Below are 26,559 nucleotides of genomic sequence, written 5' to 3'. Positions count from 1 at the left end.
AAAGTAGGGAGGTAGCCCCCTGTTATTCCCATCACGATAGGCAGCAGCGCCCTCTGCTGGTGAAAGCTATGGTCATTCAGGCTGGCATGGCCGTAAGCGATTTCTACAGGAGAACTCAGGCTCTTTTTATATTCCACAATTCAACCATTGTGGATTTGTTGGGTCTTACACAAATCTAAATCGATGAGAACACAATTTGACAGTCATGAGAACCGCTAGTTGACTTATATATAAAGAGTCTGAGTTCTCTTGTGTAAGTCCCTTACGACCATACCAGTCTGGATACGCCGGATCTCGTCTGATCTCTGACCCTGAGCAGGGTCGGGCCTGGTCGGTACTTGGATGGAGACCGCCTGGGAATACCAGGTGTTTTTAATCCCCATCTGTAACCAGCAGGGGGCGCTGTTGGTTTTGCAGCCGAGACAGAGCCGTGGAACAACAGTGTGGCCTTTAATGACAATACAACTCATTCAGGACATTGAGCAAAGGGTTCAGAAGAAGTTGAACTTCCCACCAGTTGAACTTCCCCATCAGTCTACAGCTGTGTACAACTCCTGGAGATTCCATGACTGAGACGTTGTCTGAGAGCTTGAAGTACTTCAAGTACAAGCAAGTATGTTCATTATAAGGGCAAATTGGGATCAAATGGATTGACAAAAGAAAGCATTAAGTAAAGCCTTTAGAATCCCAAGAAAAGTATTGAGGTAGTCCACACTACTTTGCTCTACTTTGTGAAATAAGCACAAATGTTCCAGCGACCAAACTTTTTTATATTTGGGGCGACCAAACTCGGTGCTGCGTCCGGTGTGCACGCAGCAGCCGGATTTATTCTGGTGGATTGTGACTCCACAGTGTGCATTGTTATCCTGTATGTAAAGTTCATGATATAGTCCCATCTATGCTCAAACCAAAATGACGTAAAAAAACCATTTCGATTAAGCCTGTAAGTCAATGAATGGAGAATCGTGGTTGGTAGGTTCCCTTGATGTCGTGGTGTGTATCACACCACAAAGGGGAATTGTTTTATTGAATAGTGTATCTATACACACGTTACATGATTGGTCCTTTAAATGTGTAACTTCATTCACTTTTATGCGACCTGACATTTACAAAGCTTGAATCTACATGTGAAAAAAAGCAACTTTCACAAACACACGAGAGCATTAAATACAGTTTTGTGTGCCTTTTCACTGTCGCTGTAGTTTTTCTATCGAACACCAGGGGGCAGAGTAGAGCCGCTGTTAAGGTCTCATCCCTGATGTCTTTCATTACTGAGGAGAGTCACAAATTACAGAGCAGTCGATCAAATGTAGAACTCTTGGTCTTCTTCTTCTTCTTCTTCTTCTTCTTCCTCTTCTACTGGTACACTGATGATGCTGCAGCTGTCCGACTGGTTCATGGACATGTCGCTCAGGGACGGCGCCGCACTGCCGGTCACACCGGTGCTCTGGGGACACGACCCCAGCGCGGTGGAGTGGGCGCTGTCGGTGCAGAAGCTGTATGGAGTCCGGCCCAGTGTCGCTGCCCTGTAGGCGCTCTCCGAGACGCCGGGGGAAAGGGAGGGCCCGATGTCCTCGGGCGGCGCCGACGACGGCCTACAAGTCTGTGGCAGGTTGGACTTGATGTACGCAGACACCACCGTGAAGTCCACTGCGTTGCCCGGATTGACTTTGTCCCCCGTGTCCACGTCCGTCTCCTCGGCCCCGACCAGAGCGTCCACGTTGAGGCGGAAGGGCGGGATGAGGGACGGCCTCCGGTTGAGGGAGTGGCTCCTGTGGTGGGGGCTGGGAGAGGGCCCGGGAGAGGAGCAGGTGGAGCGGGAGCTGCCTGACCCAACGTTGGGCAGGGAGAAGAGGGAGCCCGACCGGTGGCCCCTACACTGGCTCCTCCAGCCGTCCGGCTGGTGCCGGTCAGGCCACTGCTCCTGCTCCTCTGGCTCGTCGCAGGCCAGCGGGAGGGAGCTCTGGGAGGTCTGCGGGTGCGCTCTGGGGTGGGACGTCGCCCGGTGATGGTACCGACGGCTCCTGTGCGAGGCGCCGGCGCGGGCGAAGGTGGACGGAGCCGAGGCAGATTCGGCGGCGCCGGCGGACGTGATGTGGCCGGGATCTTGTCTGTGCCTGAAGTGGCCGCTTTGCACCTGAGCAGGGAAAGAAAGGGAACGAGGATGAGGAATTTGTACGGAATGTGCCTCTTAAATGTGCGGCGAAGGGTAATTGCAGGGTGGCGCAGCGCAAAACCGCTCTCGGCCGGTCCTTCTTTTTCAGCAGTAGGATCACGCTCCAGGAATTCCCTGCCTCCAGAAATAAGAACTTATCCGAAAACCTTTAATAAAGAGGTTTCGAGATAAATAAATAGAAAAGTTACTGTTACGATTTTCTTATCGGGGGTAAAGAAAAGAACGTATATGAAATAAAGCATTAAACATTTTTAGCTTGAGTTTACACCGTGATAATCAGACTGAGCGGCCATTTGATTTTTTCACTTTCACTATGATAACTTAAAAAAATGTGGGGAATTTTCTTTTTGTGGGGCGGCAACAAAAGATGTGGAACCAGGTTAGAGCTGTGAAATATTATACTCATATCGCAACAGGTATGTGAAGAGAACACTCACTAGACCGCTTTGCTCATTTCTTTCTTTCAACCTACACAAACAATACACACATCACTTTCAATGGCAGTGCATCAAAATCCAGAACCTACGATATGTCGAAATGAAAATGAATCTGTGAGAAATGGACAGGGGGTAGTGGCACAACTCATTTTCCCTTGACTGCTTCAGCGGTTTCCATCACTGTCATCCTTTCCCTGCGTCTTATCCCCCCCAGTGCAGACGCGACCGAGAGAGTCCGCACAGAATGCCTATGAAAACCACAAGGGGGGTCCCCGAGTTACGGTCAAGGGGTTTCCCCATACAGGGGACATTTCCCAAGTTTTCCTTGCGCTCGAACGTTCCTGCTGGACCTTTTCTGATAAGAATGATCTGCTTGGTTTGTGAAAGGGGAACCGAGCGTCGCATCGCGGGCTCTGTGGATGTCGTTGGATATGAGGTCACAGGGGACACAACAGGAACCACGCACACCATTAACCTCCCTCGGTGGGCTCTCATGCAACCAGGCGCTCCTCGCGCTAGACGTACACCCAGCAGAGCCCCTGGGGTTCCCTTGTCGTCCCCCCCCCCCCACCCCCCGCGTGCCCCCCACTCTCAAACCCGGCCACTTTATGAATCGCAGCAGCAGCTGGAGAAGTCATCAGTGTGCGGAGGAGCCGCACGTATATCACACACCTTCCTTTGTGGACCAAAGTCACCGAACAGTCTACAGACTCCGCGGAAGGAAAGTCACAACTGTAGATCTGCGGTGACCAGAGAAACAGGTCGGGAACACGGAGGAGCGATCCCCCGCTCTGACATGAACCCTGAAATCCCTTCTTGTTTGGAACACGCGAGGCAGCTGCAGCGGTTTTTCATTTCACTGCACCGTCAGGTCGGTTTCTGCTCCCTGTTTTCTTTCTCCATTGAAATCACCGGTCCCTCCTCCTCCTCCTCCTCCTCCTCCTCCTCCTCCAGAGGCTGATAGTTTCTCCATGTTTCTGCTCCGGCGTCCGCGCCGCCCGTCGTCCGGCTTTCCCGAACCGAACAATACGAGCAGAGGCAATAACTTTCCAGGCGGCAGCCTCCAGACAATCATCCGCGAGTGCCTCGGGGACGGAGGGGAGCTTTTAAAATTTCCATATGCTCAGATTCAACAACAATAAATATCATGGAAACTTTTACAGTGTCCTGCGGACAGGAGTGGAACTGTGATTGACTGATGGACTAGAGTCAGCGCGCGCAGGAAGCACAACTGACGTCTGTGATCCTTAACGGCTTGAATATCAGGACTCATCAATACGAGAGAATGAGAAATTAATAGAGTGATCTATGAAACATCTGCTGGGTAAAATCTAGAATTTGGGTTGTGGTTTTAACATAATTGGGCGCTGGGGAATTCTGATGGACACTTTTCACCTGGACAACCCTCAATAGTAGAAAAAATCACAAGAGCATTCAGAGTGCAGACGTCCGTTAAAGGCTGGGCGGTTTGGAAGAAAAAAAAAGATCCCCGGATCCGGATCTGGATTCGTCCCAAAACTTAATCACCTGTTACCATGGGCCAGCAGCCCCCGGGGCCCAGACAAATTCTGGGAGCTCATTTCAGGCTACGTCTGGACCTCGTCCATCGGAAAGTGATTTCCAAAGCGGCAGAAGTCTCGCCGGTCCAATCACAGCCGCTTATCTGAGAATGGGCGGGGTTTACGCCGCGACGCGGAGACAAGCCGACTTTCTGCAAACGACCAAGATGGCTGCCGCCGATCGTTGGAATCGACTATCACAGCCAACACTGGTTCACGGACCTTGTGGCATCTTCATCACAGACGTCCCCACTCGTGTCGAGTGGCTGACAGTCACACACATCTCCCATGAGCCGCTGCTTCTCACAAACGGTGTGTTGCAGCGGCGTATCGTTCCTTTCACAATGTGTGTGTGTGTGTGTGTGTGTGTGTGTGTTTGCTTGGAGAGGCTGCGTGTGACGTGGGCACAGAGTACGAGAGGGAACGTGAGGGATTCATTTGTGTCAGTCTGCGCTGCCAAAACCAGCTGCTCCTCGTACGGTAATTCCTTTTCGCCCGCGATTCAGTCTCTCGTAACCGAATCCCCGAAAGGTCTTGTTTTCTTAAAAAATGTCTGTAGCCTTTCAAAAATGTTGTCTTTGAGTCCGTGATTTTGTTTCAAATGTAAATGAACTGGAGCACGGAGCACAAAGAACGAAAGGTGTCTGGACTGTATTTCAAAACCTGAACAATAAGCTTTGACTGTCTACGTGACTTCACACCACAAGAACGTAGCTTTTGTTTGTAACACAAGTGCTTCAACAGTTGTTTATTTTAATTATTGAATTTTACGCTCACCTTAAGTAAAACCTGTTAAATCACACAAACTACTTTTTTACCTAGAGATTAGTTATGAAACATTTTCATCCAGCAACTGAACCAAGAGACAAAACTAACACTTGTCATTATAAATGATGTTTATAATGAAGAAAGAGATACAGTATCTGACCTGAAACTAGATGACTGCTGTTTAGTAATGATAAGATTTGACAATGATAATATTAAAATCTTGATCATTTTAAAGTCCATTAAAAAAAAAAAAAAACCCACACAATAACAACTAGTTTTAATAATAATTTGAAACTAATCTTGCAGTTATGACTTTGCAGTCAAACTTATGGTAATGGATTTAAGAAACAGCTGGTGCAACACAGTCCTGATCCTTTGGCGTCAGGCAAAGGGTTAAGGGTCAGGCATGTAGTTGTGATGGTTGAGGTTAAAGATAGCGGCTCAGGAATCACAAGAACGTAGCGCGTGTGTGTGTGTGTGTGTGTGTGTGTGTGTGTGTGTGTGTGTGTGTGTGTGTGGGGCTGCTTTCAGACAATGCACCTAACTCCGGAAACGTTGCTCCAGAATTTTTTGGGAAACTTTTCTTGCCAGCCCCCGATGGTAAAATTTGTGAGATTACAGCAGGATTACAAGTCTCTCACGGGGCACCACCGCTCGCCTGACTGTTGCGGAAGTTTTCCCGCAGTTGTGAATGCGCTTCATCTGACGGCCCGCTGCTGCGTTCTTCATATGTGAACGACAAACTCCAGAAAGTGTCCGGACCCAGATTCCGAGTCATTTTTCATTGAGTTCATTTTTTGAGAACAGCTTGTGTGTTTTCTCTCTCTCTCTCTCTGCTCTTTGTCTCGCTTCCTTTCTGAAAACACCTTTCCCCTCTGCATCTGTTCTCTCTCCTCTGCAATGGAACTTCCTCCCTATTTATCTCCCTCTCCCTTGCTTCTTCACGTTGTCTTCCCTTCTTCTTCTGTCACTTTCCTTCGCTCTGGGCCACGAAGGGGTTGTTACGGCTGCGCACGTATCCGTCCCGTACGGGGAGGGAGGAGGCTGTGATTTAAAACTTAATGACACTTGAGGGAGGCCAAAACAGAACGTGTGTGTGCGCGCGCGCGTGTGTGTGTGTGCCGTTATCCCAGAGATGCTGCAGGTCCACTGCACATTTGTTATTTACTATAGCTCTTTTTTTCTACACGAAAGCGCGCTCGCCTCTTTCTGCTAATACGACGTGACAGGATCGGTCCAGTTTTCCTGTGAGGACGACATGCTACCCATCGCTGGTGAGGAGCTGCTGCAGCAGGGGGTGCCGGGTAATGAGGTTGTTGACGTGGCGATGATCAGACCCTTACTCTCTGTAGGCTTTTGAGTTATCTTGGGATAAGTCGGGTCAGCCGGAGATCGGACCTCAGCAAGCCCAAAACAGCACAGCCGAACATCAGTCCTCAACCACACGGTAGATTGATTTGATCATGTGATTATTTTATCAGAAGGTCAACAGCCCATTAATGTGCACACTGTTCTCGATCAATCGATTAGTTGTCTGGTAGATAAAATATCAGAAAAACGGACCACAACAGTTTTCAGAAGTTACATTTCTGACAGTCCATAACCCAAATATGTTTAGTTTACAATGAGATATGGCGATAAAAAAAAAAAAAATTATGACATTAGAAAAGCTTTAACCAACAAATGTTTAGAGTTTAAGCCTAAAAAATGAAGAAGAAGAATTAATCAAATATCAAATTAGTTGATCGTCGCAATTTACAAACAAAAATGCCAAACCCTTTTGTTCCCAGTTGATGAAATGTGAGTTTTTTTTGTTGTTGTTGACATTTGAAGGCGTCGACTTGTGGACCAGGAAATTCAATATTTTCTGACATTAATAAACCAGAGGGAAAAAATGGGAAGATAAACTGAAGTCGCTGTACTAGACCACGGCTCCGACCGCAACAACTCATCACAAAGATGCTTTTTTGTTTCCTATTCCACAGACCATAATGATAAAGTGGTAACGAAGTTGGAGAAGATCTTTCAGGCATGCAGGATTCTCGAAATACTCAAGTCCCACAGAATTTCTGCATTGATAATGTTGGGAGACTGACAGTTGGAGTCAAAGATACAAACCTATAGACATAAAAAGTGAGGGAGAGAAGTTAAGGTGCATTTACAGAAATAAAAAACATCCAATCACAGAGCTTAGTGTCAGTGGTTTCAATCAGTCCCCTTCCGGACTTTTGTCAGTTCTTATCTTCACCTTCCTTCTAAAATGTTTGTGTTAAAAATAAAGAAATTGATGTATTGTGATCAGATTTTCGATATACACCTTTTTTTTTAATAAGTAAAACCGCGGTGAGCCACATGACTCCAGGCCAGGTGGCAGTTAAGCATCATGCATATGGTCCATTGTCATGATAGATTAGCTTATTGTTTGCCCTCGGTGCTGTTCCAATCCCAGTAATGGACTGCAGCTTAATCGGATTGAACTTTCAGAAACGACTTCTCTTCCAACGCCTGGACACACATCCTCTTTGAAAGCGATACCCTCCAAACACGGACCGTTTAATGTGTGTGTGTGTTCATGTGAGTGAGTGCGAGTGTGGATTCATTCACACACACACACACACACTTCTCGCCGCACTAATCATCATGAAGCAGTGACAGTTGATAAAAGCGTGTCCGTGCAAACTTTGACTCGTCTGGAGGTTGGACTGGACGGAGACTTGAGCCACGAGTCTTATTTAGATCTTCATAGAGACACGTTATTTCAATAATGGAAATTGATGGATACTGACAGATTAGACTTGATTGATCCAGAGAAACTAGGAAAAGGATTTCACTTCTATGAGTTATGTTTAAAGGGGCATTTCAATTTTAAAAAATCCTGGTTTGAGCCCGACAGATATGGATCTTTGGGGACCGATACCACTATTAGGGAGTAAAACGTGTCTGATACCGATAATTCGGCCGATATATATACTGTATATAAAACGAAAAAAAATTGGGCAATGATTCCTAAGATATCGTTATAAAAACCCTTATATTGTTATAAAAAAAATTTCCACCATAAACCTTATAAATAAAAATAACTATACCCAAAAAGACAAGTATATAGAGCTTGAATTTAGAAAGTCTAAAAATATGTTACATGTACATATACATGATAAAAGTTACAATATATGTCTGTAAAAGGCTCCGATTTTTTTCCGCCGTACTAATAAATCGGTCGGGCTCGAATCCTCATAACTAACTGCAATTATAGAAGAAGTAACTTGATTGGTGGAGGTTATCAGTGTAACCTGGGTCACGTGTGTGTGCACCAAGGCTACATCCTCATAACTAACTGCAATTATAGAAGAAGTAACCTGATTGGTGGAGGTTATCAGTGTAACCTGGGTCACGTGTGTGTGCACCAAGGCTACATCCTCATAACTAACTGCAATTATAGAAGAAGTAACCTGATTGGTGGAGGTTATCAGTGTAACCTGGGCCACGTGTGTGTGCACCAAGGCTACATCCTCATAACTAACTGCAATTATAGAAGAAGTAACCTGATTGGTGGAGGTTATCAGTGTAACCTGGGCCACGTGTGTGTGCACCAAGGCTACATCCAATCCAATCAAACCAGAAGCTGAATTCACCGGAGTTTCCGTCCAAACAGAAACCTGAAAACCCTCCTCACCTGCAGCAGGATCTTATTTCCGTCGTAGTCCTCCGTCTGCCAGCGGACCTCGCTGATCGGGCTGCAGGTGTTTGGCAGCAGGGGCACCAGCACTCCGACGTCCCGCACCCTCATCTCCATCACCGCCGACTCCAGCGCCACGGGACTCTGCCCCCGCGGGAGCCTCTTGAAGGACAACTGGATCTCCATGTCGGGGTTGGAGTAGACGACGAAGAAGCAAAAGTCCTCCTTCTTCTGCGCCACCCGCCGCTGAAGCAGCAGCTTGTACAGACGCACCATGTCCACGTAATTCTCGTGGCGGCAGTAGACGGTGAATCGCACGATTTCCTTCCCGTAGTGCACCTGCCGCACGGCCCAGAGCGGCGTTCCGGGAGACAGGCTGAAGAAGTCCTGACTGCACGGCGACAGCGGCAGCATCCGCCGGCCATTGCTGACTTTTTCCGTGTGGTGGTATCGCCAGGGCGGCCTCTGCAGCGCGCGGTGCAGCATCAGGATCTGCTCCTCGCCGCCGCCGGCCTCCTGGAGGAAGAGGATGACGGCCAAGGCCGGCTGGCAGGCCGCCGCCAGGCCGCCGTTCTGATGGTGCTTGGGCCAGGGCCGGTGGGAGACGGAGGCCCGCTCCGAGACCCTGAAGAGCTGCAGCTCGGGGTGGACCCACGCCAGCACTGCATCGGCGGCGCGCTGCAGGAACTTGCCCTGGCCGGGGTCGGCGATGAGGTGGACACTGACGAGGAAGGGGTCCTGGAGCTCGCCCATGGATAACTCGCCTCCACATACAACGTCATCAAAGACAAGGACAGACGGGGGGAGAGGGGGGAGAGGGGGGAGAGGGCAAGACGAGAAAATGGGGTGAGGATCAATCTTTTTGAACCAGAAATTATTTGTGTGTGTGTGTGTGTGTGTGTGTGTGCGTGTGTGTGTGATACTGTGCTGCTGTGAATTTCCCCGAGCGGGATGAATAAGGTTTTCTATTCTATTCTATTCTATTCTATATTCTCTTCAAAGCGGTAAGCTGGAAGAATGTGTGTGGTCTTACCGCAGGCTCACACACTCTCCGTGTTTTCAGAATGATTTGTCTCTGCAATATATCTGTGACAGAGCGACCGGGGTGCAGTAAAGTTTGGGAAAAAAAGATTCATGGCAAAGAAAATATGGTGGAGGTATCGTTTAGATTGAGACGACTGGGTAGGATCATGATTTCCCCCCAAACGTTTTCTCTTTCCCTCCGTCGTCCTTAACTCTTGTCATATTTCTCCCTCCCTCTTCCCACAGAGCTCTCACTCCCCCTTCCTTCTCCATTTCACTCATCCACAACTCGCTCCATCTTGCTCCCGCTCTCTATGTTTACCCCCAAACCACAGCCCCCCCCCCCCACTCATGTGGAGGCCGGAGCGGCGCTCCTCTGTTGAGGATCATTAGTGCCATTAGGAGGTCATCACTGAAGCCGGAGGAATGTTCCCGACCACAGCAGGAGCGATGCATTCAGGTGCAGCCTCCTCCTGAACCCGCCGGCCGGCCCAGAGAGATCGCTGGCACAGGTACAGCGTGAGAAAAACTGCAGTTCATTCTCGCGCGTGTCCGCGTAACGCACTCGAAACAATATCTCCTCTGATCTCGGATATGTTCGCTCATTCTCTTCTCCCGCGAGGCTTTAATCCGAACTTCCTCGGGCGATTTGTCCCATTTGGTTTTTTTCCCCCTGTGCTCTGGGGCAGTTTGTCTTCTTGTCCCTTGGAACGGCAGAGACTTGTTCGACTGTGGCCAGAATCCCTCCGTGGAACAGAGAGGCCAAACAAGGACGGGTTCTCTGAGTCCCCGCGGGCCTTTTGTGAAAAGAGGACAGTCTCTACTTGACCAAAGAGGTGACATTTTCCAAGTGTTGGGATCGGCTTACAGTGAGCGAGACCTTTGCTAAAAGGCCAGCGGAGGTGTAACAACGCACAAGGATACGTGCAAACTGGATTTAGGGTTTGATTCGTTTAAAATACTTTCAACAAAGTTTGAAGCAAAAAAAAAACTAAAAACGACGTTATGCTGCTGATCGACAATATTCCTGCTGTCACTGACTTTATTAACAACCCGTGTGACTTACAACTGTTAGAAGTGAAACGTCCAGTAAAAATATTTGAAAAAGATTCAACATGCCGATTCCAAAATCGATCAAATGATCGTCGAACCCCAAACGTAACTGCAGGTGACTTCACGTGGCTCAGTCCGTCTAACAGGATGAAGACGCTGACGTCCTGCTACACACACACACGCACACACAGAGCGCCATGTCCATTGACGTCTGCCTGATCCCATTAGAATCGATGTTCGTCTCCCTGACACATTAACAAACCGGCCGCGGGGGATGATAGGGATCTTCATAGGTATTTACTGTACAGCACATTGTACTGTCTATACTAACTTAAACTACACGCACACACACAGATCTCACAGTCTTTCAGGAGTCAGAGCCGCAAACGAGCTGAAGAGGGAACAGAGACCTTTGTGTCCAACTCCTGCCTCATTTCGAATCGTCGACGGACAATAAAGCCAACAGAGCGGCAAATTAGGCGACGCAATCAATTAGTCTGGTTCAAAAATATCATTCCCTCCGATCGGAACATCTCAGTTTGTTGCTCTTTAATTTCAGCCTTTCATCCCTTGTAGTACTTTCAACCTGTTTCGTGTCAATCACTTTTCCCTCCTGTGCTACTACTCTGACCTCATGTCTTCGCATCTTTCCAAATTGATCCAAAATCTGGTAACCATGGACACGGAGATTGAATAAGAGTCTAAGTTTGGGTCTGGATTGAGGCCACGGAGAGGCTCCCACCCACACACACACACACACACACACACACACACACACACACACACACACACACACACACACACACACACACACACACACACACACACACACCCACACACACACACACACACACACACACACACACACACACACACACTGAGGGCCGTTTATTTCTGCCTGATCGCATTAAAATCACTATCTAACCTGCTATTTGAAACATGTGGACGACTGGGATCCAATTAGATATGTTAAAAGCCTTGGCAGGCGCTAGTGCCGACACTCACAATAGGCAGCAGCAAAAAACAAATCTTACGTCAACTGGCGAACGCACTGAACGGGCCAGTCACAATACACGAGAGCATCCGCGGGAACACGTCCCACCAGGTCACGATGAAATTACATTGTTCTGCGAAAAAGGTGAATATTAATAATACAAATTCATAGCCTATTTGTTCAAGCTCACGTTTGTTTATCACACACGGGAACGAAATGGTTGTTTCCGTGGAAACAACATAGCATCTCGACCAAAGGTGCCAGGACCCTTCAGTCCCAGGATTTATTTGTCCGGGAACTACAACTACAACGATGCCGCTATACGAACAGTAAACATGGAGGAGATGATTTGTAACTGGGATTACCGAGTCGACGCTGGGAAGGAGACGAGCACCGGTGACAAAGCGTATTCAAAATGCCCGAAACACTAGATTTAAAGTAAGGGAACTCGCTGGAAACTCGCTCGGCGGCCGAATCAACAAGGGACTGGGTTGTATTTCTTGTGGGGAACCAACTCGATACCACAGCCTTTCCTGTAGCGATAAGGGTTAATGGGGCGCTGCTGGCAAGAGAGAAGAATAAATTAGAGATTAAGTCACCCCAATCCCGTGAGGGGAACGAAGGGTGTTTGTGTGTAAATCTCTGGAGGAGCGTGTCCCTAAGCTCTTAATCCACTCCAGTCTTCAAGCTGATGCTCCGACTCGACCGACTGCACACACAGCCATCCTCGACACACACACACACACACACACACACACACACACACACACACCAAATCAATTTGCTCCATTATGGGCAGGCCCCCGTCTTTTCTAATTCTCGGAGACTTTTACCGTCGCTCTGCGCTTCACGTGTTAACCGGCAACACATGCTCGCAGCCGCACGCACGGACGATGACGTGAGATAGAACAACACGGCTTCCAGTGGCCCTGCACATCTGAGAGTGATTAGCAGCCAAAACTCAACTAAGGCCTTGGAGTGGGCTCGCGCACGCGTGTGCGTGTGCGTGTGTGTGTGTGTGTGTTCCAGTCGCAGCTTTAGCTACCTTGGCCCTCGTGTAAGTCAAAACAACTGAAGGAGGAAATTCAAGACGGGGGCCCCTTTTTTTGTCGTCTGGTAAAAAAGCAAGAAAAAAAAAGAGAAGAAGAAGAAGTGACGTCCAACGCTCATAAGTCAGTTTGACCGGTGCCAAGAAAAATTAAAACGTAAAAGTCTTGACTGCAATATAAAGTTATTTATGTACAGTAACAACCCTAACTACACTTCGTGCCGAACGCTTAGAAGTTTTAGTTCTTGATTCACGCTGAGCCAAGTCTCCTATGTTCAGCTGACTGTATGGGGGGGGGGGGGGGGGGGGGGGGGGGGGGACACTTGAAGGACAAGGCCGTGATATCTCACCGTTTTCATTTATGTCCAAAACTTATAAGGAAAAAAAAAATCTAAAACCAATAATGATCTGATCTAAACAGCAAGTGGTAGTAGCAGTAAAACCATAGAGCAGAGGTCGACTGGGCCATGACAGAAACAGTCTGTGCTTCATATTTCCTCATCATTCTCTGCCACGTCTTCACCAACACGATACTGACGTCGGGCGTCATTAAGTTAGTTTTTTTTTTTAAATTTTAATTGCGCTAAGTAATCACAATTGAAACAGATCAAATAAAGGTACGTTTCAGTTTCTGCCGCCTCTCTTTTGGGAGCTCTCTCTTCATCTCGTTCTCTCCCTATCTGGCAAGTATTCGACGTCACGTCTGAACAAAACAAACATGATTTGGAAACGTGCATCGGCAAAATCGGTAAATACTCACAAACAGAGTGCACTGAATATGGATTCATCCGTGGTAGAAAATAGTTGCCTGACCGATGTGTCAAGAAGTTACTCCGACGGTGTCATTCTCCTATAAGACTTGTTGTCACCGTGTTATATTCTCTTGGCCACCAGGACGAAAAAATGACAACTTGATTAACGGCACAGAGGAACCGAAACAAAAAGGGAGAATAGCGTTCTCCCGGTTATCTATCCCTGGTGGTGGAAACTGACAATCACGACTCAACTATGAGATTGCTTTTAGCAATGAAAAGTGCTCTATTAATGAAATTTATTATTATTATTATTATTATTATGAAAGAATCAGGTTTGACCGAGGGACAAAAAAAAATCAACCTTGGACGGTACATTCTCTCTGCGGAGAGAAGCTCCGGCAAACAACATGCGATTTGTTTTCTTTCTACTAGATCAGAAGGGAACACAGCCAGTCTACTTATTAATGTGACCAGGCGTTTGACTGCAACGTCTTTACGAGAGCGACCAAACAGTAATACCACCAGGAACCACTAGGGGCACGAAAGTTGTCGAACCATTTTTGGATATTTGCGTCTTCTCTGTGCCACAGACATGGTATTTAAGTCTGAGAGTATCTTGAGAGTCAGACCAACACATTGCTGGTGGTGTTCTTTTCATGGCATTAGGTAACAACAAAGAACAAACTCCAGCCTTTCTCACAATTACTGTCTCAGACATTTCAGTGACGACTGATATATTGCCTTCTCGTCAGATCGAGCTCAAATTGAAAGCGTCTGCCGGGCCGGGGTCGCTGCTCTGCAGCTGGATCTCGCTCGTTGCTCCAACGCCCACGAGGGAAACTGCGAGCGTCTGCATTTCTGCACACGATTGAAACGTGTGAATTACACTCCGCATGTTGACACAATGAAAGCAAAGTGAGTTTGATTACTCTCATCGTTCTGAGGACGCAGAAGGACGTGGCTTGGCGGGACCTGAAGAGATAAGGGGGAATTGCCGACTTCCCTTTCCCAGAGCAAAGTACACAAAGGGGTCTTGTATGTGTACGCCGCCCACCCCTAAAAATTGGTGGCTCCAATAATGTGGAGCCACCATTCCCTCGCATTACAACTGCTGTTAGTTTTAAATGTAGGGATTAGATAGATTAGATGAGTTACGACAGACTGTTGTTGGGAAAAGATTAGAAGTGGAGGCTTAGTGAGGAGCCGGTCCACAGCGCTGGTTCATGCGGGGTCATGTGACCCCCTCGCCATCCGGACGGACCCGGGAGAAGGCAGCTTGGTTTAATAGTAAAAGCCGAAGACGTAATGACGCCGTGACCCTATTTAAGTGCACTTCACTCAAACAGAAGATTACTGTGCACTCTCTTGGGAATTTGGATAGTGACATTTGGCTAAACACTGTAGGAAGATAAAAGCAGCCAAATGATGTAATGTTCTTGACAAGACCAGACAAGTGAGAGGTGCGGACGACTGCATCACCATCACCCCTAACTTTGGGGAAGTCTGTATAAGAGAACTTCCGTTTACGATCCAAAATGTGTTCATGGAAATCCAGCTCCAGCCTGCTGGGACATGCTGCACATGATATTTCTTGTTTTCTAAAGAGACGGCCAGTTCCAGAGGGAACCCAAGGACAATGAGAGGATCCACAATGTCGCTAACTCACTGCCACGAAAGGCCCACTACAAGGCTGACAGACAGAACTGCTTCAATCAAACCAATTAACAAACAGCCAACTGCAGCACATTCATTTAGCTGAGATCTGCCTCGCGGTCCAAACCCCGCTTTTCGAGGACGCACATTTGGGAACACTTAATCCGTGCTGCCCTGTAGCAAGCGCCTGGATCTATATGTCACATGAAACAAGGCAGGAAGCACCGGGGAGTTGGTGTGCGTGCATGTGTGTGTGTGTGTGTGTGTACCGAGGTGTTACGGGTGGTCCTTGGTCCATCAGGTGCCGTTTAAATTCACTGCGCTGGAAGCACCTTGGCTGACATCACTGCAAGTGGTTTGGCGTGTAAAGGGACACCCGGCGCGGTCGTTTCCAACACACAAGTGCGTCGTCTTTCTTGGTGTCTGAGCGTGTATACGTGTCTGTGCTAATGAGGGGCAGTAGGAGGTAGTGAACGCTCAGATCTCGCTTTAATACTCGGAGGAACGGGCACCACGCAAAGACAAAGCGTGACGCAGGACTCGAATGCGATGTCATACGCGCATGCTGACATTCGAGAGTGTCTCCTGCATGTTCACAATGTTGGTAGAGATTGCTGAGGGTGAAGAAGACGACACCGCGGGAGAAACTCTCAGGTGACTGTACAGAAACGCACGTATAGCAAAAAAATCCTTTCCACTATAAATCTGCTCATCGCATCCTCCGCTCAACCGTCCTGGAGTCTTCCCCCATTCACCAGCGAGACGGAAGAAACAGATGTTAACTGGACGAAACTCCGGTTGTATATGAATCCATCACGTTCAACACCGGTGCTGCTGAGGTGCCATTATAACCTGAACTATAAATCCAAACTTCACCTCACCTCATATTAAGACAGAAATATCAACTCTGAGCAAAAACTTGAACCACAAAATATCTAAAACTCAAATCGATAAATCATACGTGAAGAAAAGATCTCAACTATTTTCTTCTTCTTTAATAACTGACGTGCACAAAAGCATCAGAACCTCAAGACTAATACACTAACTTATGCAAGTTTGCTCAGTAGCCTGTATAGAAAAAGTTACCTAAATAATAAAACGCAGTGTAGGACACAGTACCACAGACTGTTTTAATGTGTCAAATATTTTTGTTTTTAAATTATTGGAATCAATGTGACTTTGAAAATGTTGCATGATTATGGATTTTTTTCTAAATCAGTAGATGTTACAACATACGCAGCGTTAAGACGTATGTATCTGACGCCTCCTGACAGTAACTCCTTCTGCAGGATTAATAATTAACTAAGGACCAGGATGACGCAGCTACGACTGAGCATGGCCATTGAATCAGAACGTGTTGGGCCATTGAACTTTGACGACGTGATCAGCGACTTTTGTTCAAAAGAGTGACCAGAAGAAAGTCGGCAATTTGTGTAAGGCGTTTTTTTGACTGCAGCGTCGTGAGGTCGGCTCTGTACGAGATCTGACGTGCGTCCATGTAAACCGCTGAAGTGGTGCAGACTCTGCCGTGTGCATGGCGTGTACCATAAATGGCAGCAATTGAACATGTCAAAATAAGGAATATCATTTCAAAGTGACTCTCGCCGTGTGGTTGTACGTTGGCCCCGGTGCACGTGTTACTATTTGAGTGTGTGGGCGCAGGGATCTGTGGGCGAGTTTGTGTCCGGGCGCCCACCGTGGTGGTCGTGATGAAAAACCCTATTCATTGCACAACTTATATCAAATTTCTCTATTTGCAAACGTACGTCGATAAGGTCTGCCTGTTGATGAGCGTTTGACGTGTTCTGCAGCTTGAACCGCCGCAGAAATCAAAAAAAAACAAAAAAAAAACCCACAGAAGAAAAACCTCCAGTTATTTTTCCTGAGGGAATTAAGTACAACCTCTGTGCAGGACGCCGCAGTTTCACCAGTAATCATTTGATCCAGCAGCAGGAACTACAACAGTGTGGGTCCTGAAGAAATTGGACCCCCCCCCCCCCGAAAGAAGAAAAAGAAAATGGAGGTGGGGTTAACTTTCATACACATGTGTTCCTGCTTCTGCTAATACGCTGCCTGTCTGAGCTGAAATAACAAGAGCAGGGCCTCAGGCATTACTGGACTGCACAGGCAGTCTGGACCAGCCCACTGTTTTCACTTTGTGGTGAAGAGACTCATCGTTCCACCGTCGACGTGAACGTGCTACGACGAACGTGATCGCTGTGATGAACTGTGACCAACGGACGCAGGACGGAGGATCGCACCGACGCCACACGCGATGAAACCTACGACCAGAAAATCCTCATTTGATGAACTCGCTTTCTGTCAAACACCATCTCTCCATCTCTGTTGGCTTCCATCGCCACTGGCTGCAGGCGGCCTCCCGGTGCACGAAAGATTCAAATGCATTTATATCTTTGCTTTGTGTAGAGTGAGCGAACATCTGCCGGTGGCGACGGACTTGAAACCCCCCATCGCCGACCTTGCGACTCCCGGGCTTTTTGTTGCTCGACGATCAATCCTGGATTGACCTCTTGTGGAACAAAAGACGCTGACGCACAGTTTATTTCATTCGCCTATTTAAAATCGTCCTTTCGTTCCTGATTTCTTTCTGAGGAAGAAATCTTTTTCACTCTTTTTGTTCTCCCTCACCATTACCTGCAAGAGGTTTTTTTTCCTCCTCTGCACACAGGCTGTGGGTGTTAAATTTTCATCTTCTCGTAATAAATACATCAACAGTATTTCTATATTTCCCCAGTTATGACACTGTGACTAATTACCCATGTCCTTCTCTGTTAGTATTTATATGAGTCTCTGCTCTGTAACAGTGTCTGACCTCTGTGCAGTTTGAAACTACCCCCCCGTCATTACTCAGGAGCCGACCCCCCTCTGTCTCTCACACACACACACACACACACACACACACTGGTGGCTGAATGGACACTCCTCTGTTGTGACCTCTAGAAAGTGATGAAGTGTTTGTGTTGTGTGATTAAGTGTTTGTGGGTCGGACTCAGCTGAAGCCTCGTGAATAAAGAAAACAATTTACTTTCTACTGAAAGATGCTGCACAGACCAGCTGCAGACAACACAACAGACAGATTACAATGAGCATTTTTTTCTCCCACCACACAAACATCACATCGGCGGCGTTTGCGTGAAATTCTTGCAACTTCAATTTCCACTCACTGACTTCAACTCTGGGTGAGGACAATATTGCACACGCCTTTGCATTTAATAACAAAATTCCATGAAGTTTGAAGTGTTTATTTGCTACTGCAGAAGTTGCAGATCTAGAAACAGAACGTCACTTGGCTTCAAATGATCTCATATTGCATGTTGCATTGTTGCATTATTGCATGTTGTAATGTTCAGTCCCCTTCAAGCCTCACTTCCAGTAAAAAAACAATGTAATCAAGTTCAAGATCAGATAGCTGAATTTTCATGTTACTGTACTTTCACAAAATCTGACGGATTTAAACCCACTGGCATTTTTTTCTTGATACAAAAATACATGGGGTTTTTTGGTAGTACAGATCAGCCGACAAACATCTGTTGTTTCTACCAAACAAATATCAAATGCTTGATCTTCAACTGCAACGTTTTTCATTTTTAAAATAATCTTTCATAGCCTCCACTTCAAATCTGATTCCTACGGTTTCAGTTACCAGGACCAACAGCGGAGAGTGACCTCGGTCAGTCTGACACCGGTGCTTTGTCATATCACGCCTGTCTCCGAAGGGGGCTTATGGCTGGTCTGGGCTGGGGGTCAGAGGTCAAGGGGGTTAAGACCACCTGTATAAACATGAGTATACGCTCTATGCCATAAAAAGCTAAATATACTTCTGAGGAGGCAGCAGACATGGGAGACTAATGCTGAATGCATCTCCGCAATGAACACATCAGTGCACGCAGGCAGGCATGAACACACACACACACACACACACACACGCACACACGCACGCACGCACGTTGAGGACAAAAACAGGCTGCCACACACGCAGCTCAGACAGATTCATATTTTCTCCCCTCACGTCTTTGGCCAATCTGTCAGCGCAGCAGTTTGCGTCCGTCCGCTCCGTCGTTCTGACAAAATAAACCATGGGGCTGCTCCTTTTTCACGTCGTCCCTCTGTGTGTAGAATGTGTGCATGTTTTCACATGGCTCGGGTCTTAGAAATGAAGACAAAAGAAATAGTGCTGGTGCCCGGAGACACCCCTGTTGTCACCGGGAGAATCCTGCCATGTCCTTTAAAAGTCAGTCCCTGATGCGAGACGTGTTCCCCGATGGGCAATAATAGCTGGACACACTGTAAGTCATTCAGCCTCTCAGAGTCCCACCTTCTTTTCTTTTTTTTACTTTCAAGTAAAAACTACAGATGCTGCTCCAGAAAGTGGTTAGTGGCAGATCTTAAAAACATTGTTGGGGCAGATTCTGGAGACTAATAACACAACAACGGACTAAAAGAAGGTGAAACAACCCTTTAAAACGGAGAGTTCAAGGTGCGGTGGTTCGAACGTCGTTCTGCTTGTGGTCACACTGTTCTATTTTTTCGGTGCCAGTGCACGTTTTGTTCCGTCCACACTGACCTCCAGTAGTGAGAGACAATAGTGGGCAGAAGCTCATCTGATACAGCGATGACACAGGAACCGTGGGGGGGGGGGAAGACCAACGCAGATACTGCTGAATCTCCCAGCGTGTGTGTGTGTGTGTGTGCGTGTGCGTGCGTGCGGTCCTACACTTCCTGACTTGCGGGTGTGGGTGCGGTCGGGGTAATGCAGTTTCCTGTAGACCAGATTAATGGACTAATATTGGACATAATCCTCCCATTGTGAAGGGACTGGAGAGCTGGCAGCCAGACTGGGGAGAGGTCACGACCTCTGCAGACACACATCGTCACAATCACACACACGCGCACACACACATACACACATTCGCACTGAACTACTGTACAAAACCCCTCACACACTTAGTATTATAAATATGTTAGAGTAATATGAAGTAGATGATCTGTAAGCTGAAGGGCGAGTGATGAATTCTACATTCGGGAAGTTGGTCTGCATGAAGGATGTTCAGATGGTTACAATGGACAGTTAATTGATAAACCTTTTTTTTCTTCTTCCACCAAATAAGTTTGACTGACCGGGAGGTTTGTCGACAACACGTCTTATTGTCTGACTGCACGAGAATCTTCATGACGACTTTGCTGAGTTTCATGAAAACAGTGGCCAGACCGACCGAAAGAAGATCAAGATTGTCGTAAAACCAAAGTTGTTGTTCGAGCATGTGTTACTAATTTCATGACTTGTCCAAATGGATTATTGGTTGTTGATTTTTAAAGTCTCTCTGCTGAACAGCACCATCCACTAGTTGATCTTTGTACAGAATTGCTCTTCCGTCACCGGTGAACAATTTCACCAAAGGTCACACTGATTGCACACAGACTTCACGCTTGTTTGCTTGTGGCAGCAACATTTTCTCTTTCCTCCTCGTGCTTTCCTGGAAAACTGTTGCATTGTTTATCTCAAGGCAGAGTTTATGTATGATGCATAGGCCGGAAAACCCTTGCGGGAAAAACTTTTTTAACTTGTTCCAATTGTAGAAGAGGAAGAAGAAGAAGAAGAAGAAGAAGAAGAAGAGGAAGAAGAAGGTTTCCTACCTTCTCTTTCAGTGATTTAATATATCTAATGTGACGTGCACTGCATCTGTCCCTGTCAAATAAACACTAAATGAATTAATTGCGAATGTCTTCTTTTGTCTGAAGAACAGCTTAAAACCCAAATATATCCAGTTTACATTGACTTCAATCAGAGAAAAGAGAAAAATCGGAAATATTTGGAGCTAGAAACAACACTTCAATGGTTGATGGATGATGGATTATCAGTTATTGAATATTTTTGATTGTTGCAGCCCTAATCCATTGTGCGGTGTTGAGCATATATGAAGCAGCTTTTTATCGGCAAGCAAAGAATCCTCCCCAAAATCTGTTGTACACGCACGCACGCACGCACGCACGCACCCACGCACGCACGCACACACGCACACACACACACACACACACACACACACACACACACACACACACACACACACACACACACACACACACACACACACACACACACACACACACACAAACACACAAAATCCTCCCCTTTTAGTGGATTTATTTTGTCAGCGTGTATTAGGGAGATAAAAGTCCTGGGTGTGAGCCTCTGTGTGTGTGTGTGTGTGTGTGTGTGTCTGTGTGTGTGTGTTTGAGTCACAGTGAGCAATGCTTAATGTGTCGCCATGGTTTTACTTACTGCTTGTCGAGGACAGGGGACTGTAATCAGACCTGCAGCAGACGACAGAACGGAGACAAAAGGGGGTCGAGGCAGACGACGAGGACACAGAGGGGACAGGAAACAGGGAGAGGGAGAGAGGAGACAAGAGTTTATATTGCAGCATTGAAGTGCGATCGACATGATTTACAGGACGACACACTCCTGTCTCAAGTGGAGCGCTGACATCTGGCTAAACAGACGTTTCACGGTGGTTTCTATCTGCAGGGGTGAAACACAGGGACGTTCACAAGTACTGTTTGGAATACAGACCCTACAACTTTTTATTATCATTATTTTTATTGAATTATACTTCGAGTATTTCGGTTTTATCCTATTAGCTTTGTCCCACAACCACCACAAACTGTCACCTATACATTTTTTTGTATATTGGTTCAATAAACAAGACACAGAGCGAGACAAGTGCTGGTAGAAGAAGTTTTTTGCAGGGCCAGACTTCCCTCACTTCCACTATTTATGTTAACCTTGGCTCATCATGTCCTGGCTTCAACTTGATTTTCAGACACGAGAGCAGTATTTATTTTTTAAATCTCACTCTCAGAGAATTCCTTTAAGGAAAGGATCTTATTCCTCCCGCTGCTGGGAACACACACACCCATACGCACGCACACACACACACACACACACACACACACACACACACGTTGTCATCCGGACAGGTCTAATCTACAGATCCCATCTTTGAGCTGGGACAGAAGCAGAATCAGATTTCTGCTAATCTGATCTCCACAGATTAGAGTAAAAAAAAAAAAAAGAAAAGCCTGACAATTTACTTTTGCAATTACACAAATATCTGTACATGTAACACGTAAGAGGCATTGTACACGTATGCGCCGCATTCAATTAGACTGATTGGTGCCTGCTACACCCTGAACCATCTGTGAAACCTCAGCTCACATGTAAACTACACATCCTGAGAATATTAGTCCCACAGGAGTCAGCTGACACACACACACACACACACACACACACACACACATACACCCCTCTAAAACTAATAAGGCCTCTGGAGCTGCAGGACAGCGGGAAACAGAGGATCGAGTCTGTTTCCTGCAGCAGGAGGTTATCAATCTCACTAACGGCCACTGGCAGCGGGCGAGAAAGGAATGGATGGGGAGTGTGAGAAGAGGCAGAGGTGAGCAGCGAAAAGGCAAAAAGGCAAAAGACGACGGGGTCCTGCGGAGCGAGGGAGGCGGGCAACGTTGGCGTGGGTAGCAAATGAAAAAAGACAAATATGAAGAGCAGAAAAACGACAGAAAGGTGGACAAAAAAAAGTGTCTTTCTCTTGAAGGTTTATGACTCTTTGGAGTTGACTTGTAGTAGTAGTAGTGTAAGCAGTTGCAGCTATGTCTTGATGGCTCCCTTGAGTGTGTGTGTGTGTGTGTGTGTGTGTGTGTGTGTGTGTTTGGCAGGGCTCCTCCAGCAGCGCTGGTTAGCATCTCACTTCCCAGTCTGACCACACCGCCTCGACTCATCTCCGCCCAAAGACAATAAACGCAACGTGAAGTCGAAGACATCAGGCGGCGGCGGCGGCGGCCGCGGCCCCGGCCACGCACACGAGGTCTGACGTGCGGAGGGAACTGAAAAATTAGTCTACGGGGCGACTCGCGGAGAGGCGAGCCCGATGATTCAGGTGTCAGGAGGAGGGAGGGAGGGATGCGGGAAGAGAGAGGAGGGATGGAGGGAAGAAGACCGGTCGGCGAGGAGGAGAGAACAGACGAAGACGGAGAGAAACTTAACATCAGGGGCCCGTTCCAAACACTGACTCATACCAAAATTTTTTAAGCTACGTATTCTGGAAAGATCCGATTGACACAGCTCAAAGAAACAGATGATGATTGATTAGTGGAAGGAGGAACATGATGAGATCACCATCTCTGTCTAAACCTTCATCCCGTCCTCCGGCCTTCTCTGTATAAGACTTTGACACGCCACTTCCACCAGGACAGTAGATAGTCACGGGATCACAGCAGCTTCACTGTCAAGGCAACTGAATTCAGCATTTAACAGGTTGTTATTTTTGGGGGGAGTCTATAAACTCAACACTAACATATGATTAAGTGACTACTTTTATACAAAGCTTTTCTGGTCTTATTGACCGAACAAAGTGCTTAAATTACAATGGTCACATTCATCCACTCACAAAAAGTGACAAGGCAGGGTTGTAAAATCACAGTGGCCGAGTCCCAATTCAGGAGCCGTCTCCTTCGGAGGCGACATCTGAAGACTGAATGCGTCAAGGCGGCGCGACTGAGCGGTCGCATTTCGCACAGTAGGCTCCTTCAAATGCGTCTTTCCATTACGGGGCGACAAAGGATCCAACAAGTGGATCCTGCTCGGCCCAACCTATCCCAGGACGCATGATCCTGCGACGGGCGGTGATGAACTTTCCTCCCTATGTGGTCTACAGCCAGCTAGCAGCTGTTTTCCAGACATGAACTCTGGAACATATCCGGAAAATTGACAGAGCCGGAGATTGTCCGAGTCACACCTACAGGAAAATGTCCAGAGCGTCGCTGCTTCTCCACTCACATCAGCGGATCTCTTCTGCTTATCTTTGTTGCTGTTTTCGTCCGGTTTTCCCATGAAACATGCTCTCTGTCACACGTTATGGTGTTTGGTTCCAGTTCACAGCTCTGGCTCCAGCTCCGACATGAGCTACAGCACACACGTGCTCTTAATGCTTATCTCCGTCCCCTTCTCAGGCACTGGAAATGAAAATGGGCCACTTGTCTGAAACTCTCGACATTAAGGATGTCAAGGGTGACTATTGTCCGTGATGAATACAAACACAAGTGAGTTGATTAGAGAGCCACTGGGCTACTATTAAAACTAAGGGGTCGGGTGATGTTGACAAAATCAGAATAGTCGCATGTTAAGTATTCAATAAAACACAATTAAAAAAACCCAACTTGTGTTTGTGCCACTGTGTCAAGGTTGGTTTTTGGTTCCAATGGAATACAATGTTATTATTTTCACAATATACATTGTTCTCCTGTATATTAGGGAGGATACTATCACATATCTGGGTCCATTTGACTTTTCTTTCTATAGGAGGTGTATGAACACACAGTTAAGACATTCTGCACCAGACATCTTGCTAATTTTGTCACATTTGGAGACACTAATGATGGTGTGTTAAAGGGGGTTGTGGGTCATGGAGGGTCTCTCACCACACACACACACACACACACACACACACACACACACACAGTCCTTCGCTACATCAACAAAGCCACATCTAGCAGTAACACGTAGAGCCTACCGCAGGAGAGACTCGGGCACATCTTTGGTTAATGGCTGAAAACAGAGTGAACGACACATTGATTCAGTTAACTCTGTGTTTGTCGGAGCGTTACTGAATTCAGCTCCATCTGACAATGGCTTTGCGGTGTGCAAAGCGGTTCATTAACAAACGAGCCGGTGATTAAGACTCAACTTTCCACCAAAGAATTAGGATTACACTTCCTCCAGATGTCCTCAACTAACACCCAACACTGGCAAAATGGGTGAACCCCAAGAATATGACTCTTGTCTAATATTTAATGAATTGTTAACCACTGTTAAACAATAGAGAACTAAATTTGGGACATCCACTGATTTACCAAGATATCTGATCTGTCTAAGGTTTGATCCAGATTGATAGAAATGCACAATAGTGTTACTTTTCCTAAATATAGTTTTTTGCAGTCCACCAAACCCCATTCAAAAAGTTGTCAATTTAATATTCTTTCTTGTTTATCTGACAAGGTGTATCTCTTGCAGCTAAATTCTCAAAAGAGACATTTAAATGAAAATATACAATAGTTTCCACAAATAAAGTTCAATAAACTAGTTAAATATTCTTGAAATTACACTTTATGTCAAAATCCTGAATGTGTGAATATGCGTGTATAGTAAATTTCCCAAACATCTTGAGTAGAGCTGCAACAGGTAATCGATTAGTAATCGATTATTGAATTAATCGCCAACTATTTTGATATTCGAGTATCAAGTAGTTTTTATGAAAAAAAAAAGAAGTCATGATTCTCTGATATCACTTTCTTAAATGTGAATATTCTCTGGTTTCCTTGCTCCTCTGTCACAGTGAACTGAATATCTTTGGTGTGTGGACAAAACAAAAACATCATCTTGAGGTTTGGGGAAACACGGTTGACATTTTTCACCAATTTCTGGACTAATGGATTAATCGAGTAAAAATAATCGACAGATGAGTCGATTATGAGGAAAACCACTCAGGATGAGTCCCATCCTCTGTGTGACTCCTGCTCCACTCACCCTCCTGTCTCGGCTCCTGAGTCCACGCAGTCATCCTCCGCTGAGCTTTTCTCCATCTCAGAGTCGCGGCTCTGCAGCACTCAGCTGCATTGTTTCACGACAAGTCCCGGTGTAACGGAGGAGAACCGGTGCCGTCTAGACACCAGAGTTACTACACGGAGGGACGGTGAGGTGAGTCTGAGCTCCGGACCTGCAGGGAGCAGCGTGTGGAGAACCACTTGGAGCAACAGGCGACTGACTCACTTGGTTTCTGTGCGTCAGTCAGCTGCTGCGCTCAGAAGTGATGCCTTCACGAGCCGTGGGAAATCTGAAAACTGCACGTGTAGCGCATGAAGAATGAGGGTCACTGCTGAAGTTTATGGGAACTTCTTCTTTCAACGTTTGCTAAGGATTTTTATGAAATCACCTAATAGCTAATTTCCTACACCGCACTGTAACTTTAACTCTTTTATTTCTTGTCTATTTTACTCTTTTTTAATTTCTTTCTAAATGCTTATTTTTGTGTTGTCCTGTGTTACTTTTAGATGCCTTTTATATCTTTTTAATTTAATGTGTTATTATTATTATTACTAATATTATTTATATATATGGAGGACAAAATGAAACAAGTATAGGCATATAAATAGATAAATACACGCAGAATAAATAACTGAATACATGAATAAATGAAAAATATAGTTTACAATGAAAAAGGCCATTTCTGTATTTGTGTGTGTATGTATTGGTGTATTTCTACATTTATTCATTCATTCATTTATTTATTTATTTCTACAAACATTAATTTAGTTATTTATTTGTT

The 26,559-nt window shown here is 46.3% G+C and overlaps 1 protein-coding gene across 2 annotated transcripts; it reads right to left on the bottom strand.

Moving 5' to 3' along the window:
• Positions 1 to 860: 860 nt before the first annotated feature.
• On the bottom strand, positions 861 to 26,007 carry LOC118282615 (protein FAM124A). 2 transcript variants are annotated; one of them, XM_035603869.2, is made up of 4 exons: positions 25,761 to 26,007; positions 21,444 to 21,475; positions 8,614 to 9,389; positions 861 to 2,137 (listed from the first exon to the last, which is right to left on the bottom strand). In XM_035603869.2, the coding sequence occupies exons 1-4, from the start codon at positions 25,814 to 25,816 to the stop codon at positions 1,304 to 1,306; spliced, it is 1,698 nt and encodes a 565-aa protein (XP_035459762.1). In that variant the 5' UTR covers positions 25,817 to 26,007; the 3' UTR covers positions 861 to 1,303. The 2 variants fall into 2 exon arrangements, with proteins under 2 accessions (XP_035459762.1, XP_035459763.1); XM_035603870.2 differs by having other exon boundaries at positions 862 to 2,137; positions 8,614 to 9,380.
• Positions 26,008 to 26,559: the final 552 nt, after the last annotated feature.

The sequence above is a fragment of the Scophthalmus maximus genome, chromosome 14, assembly GCF_022379125.1.
Source record: "Scophthalmus maximus strain ysfricsl-2021 chromosome 14, ASM2237912v1, whole genome shotgun sequence".
NCBI classification, from domain to species: Eukaryota; Metazoa; Chordata; class Actinopteri; order Pleuronectiformes; family Scophthalmidae; genus Scophthalmus; species Scophthalmus maximus.
This window is presented reverse-complemented; position numbering and strand designations above follow the sequence as displayed.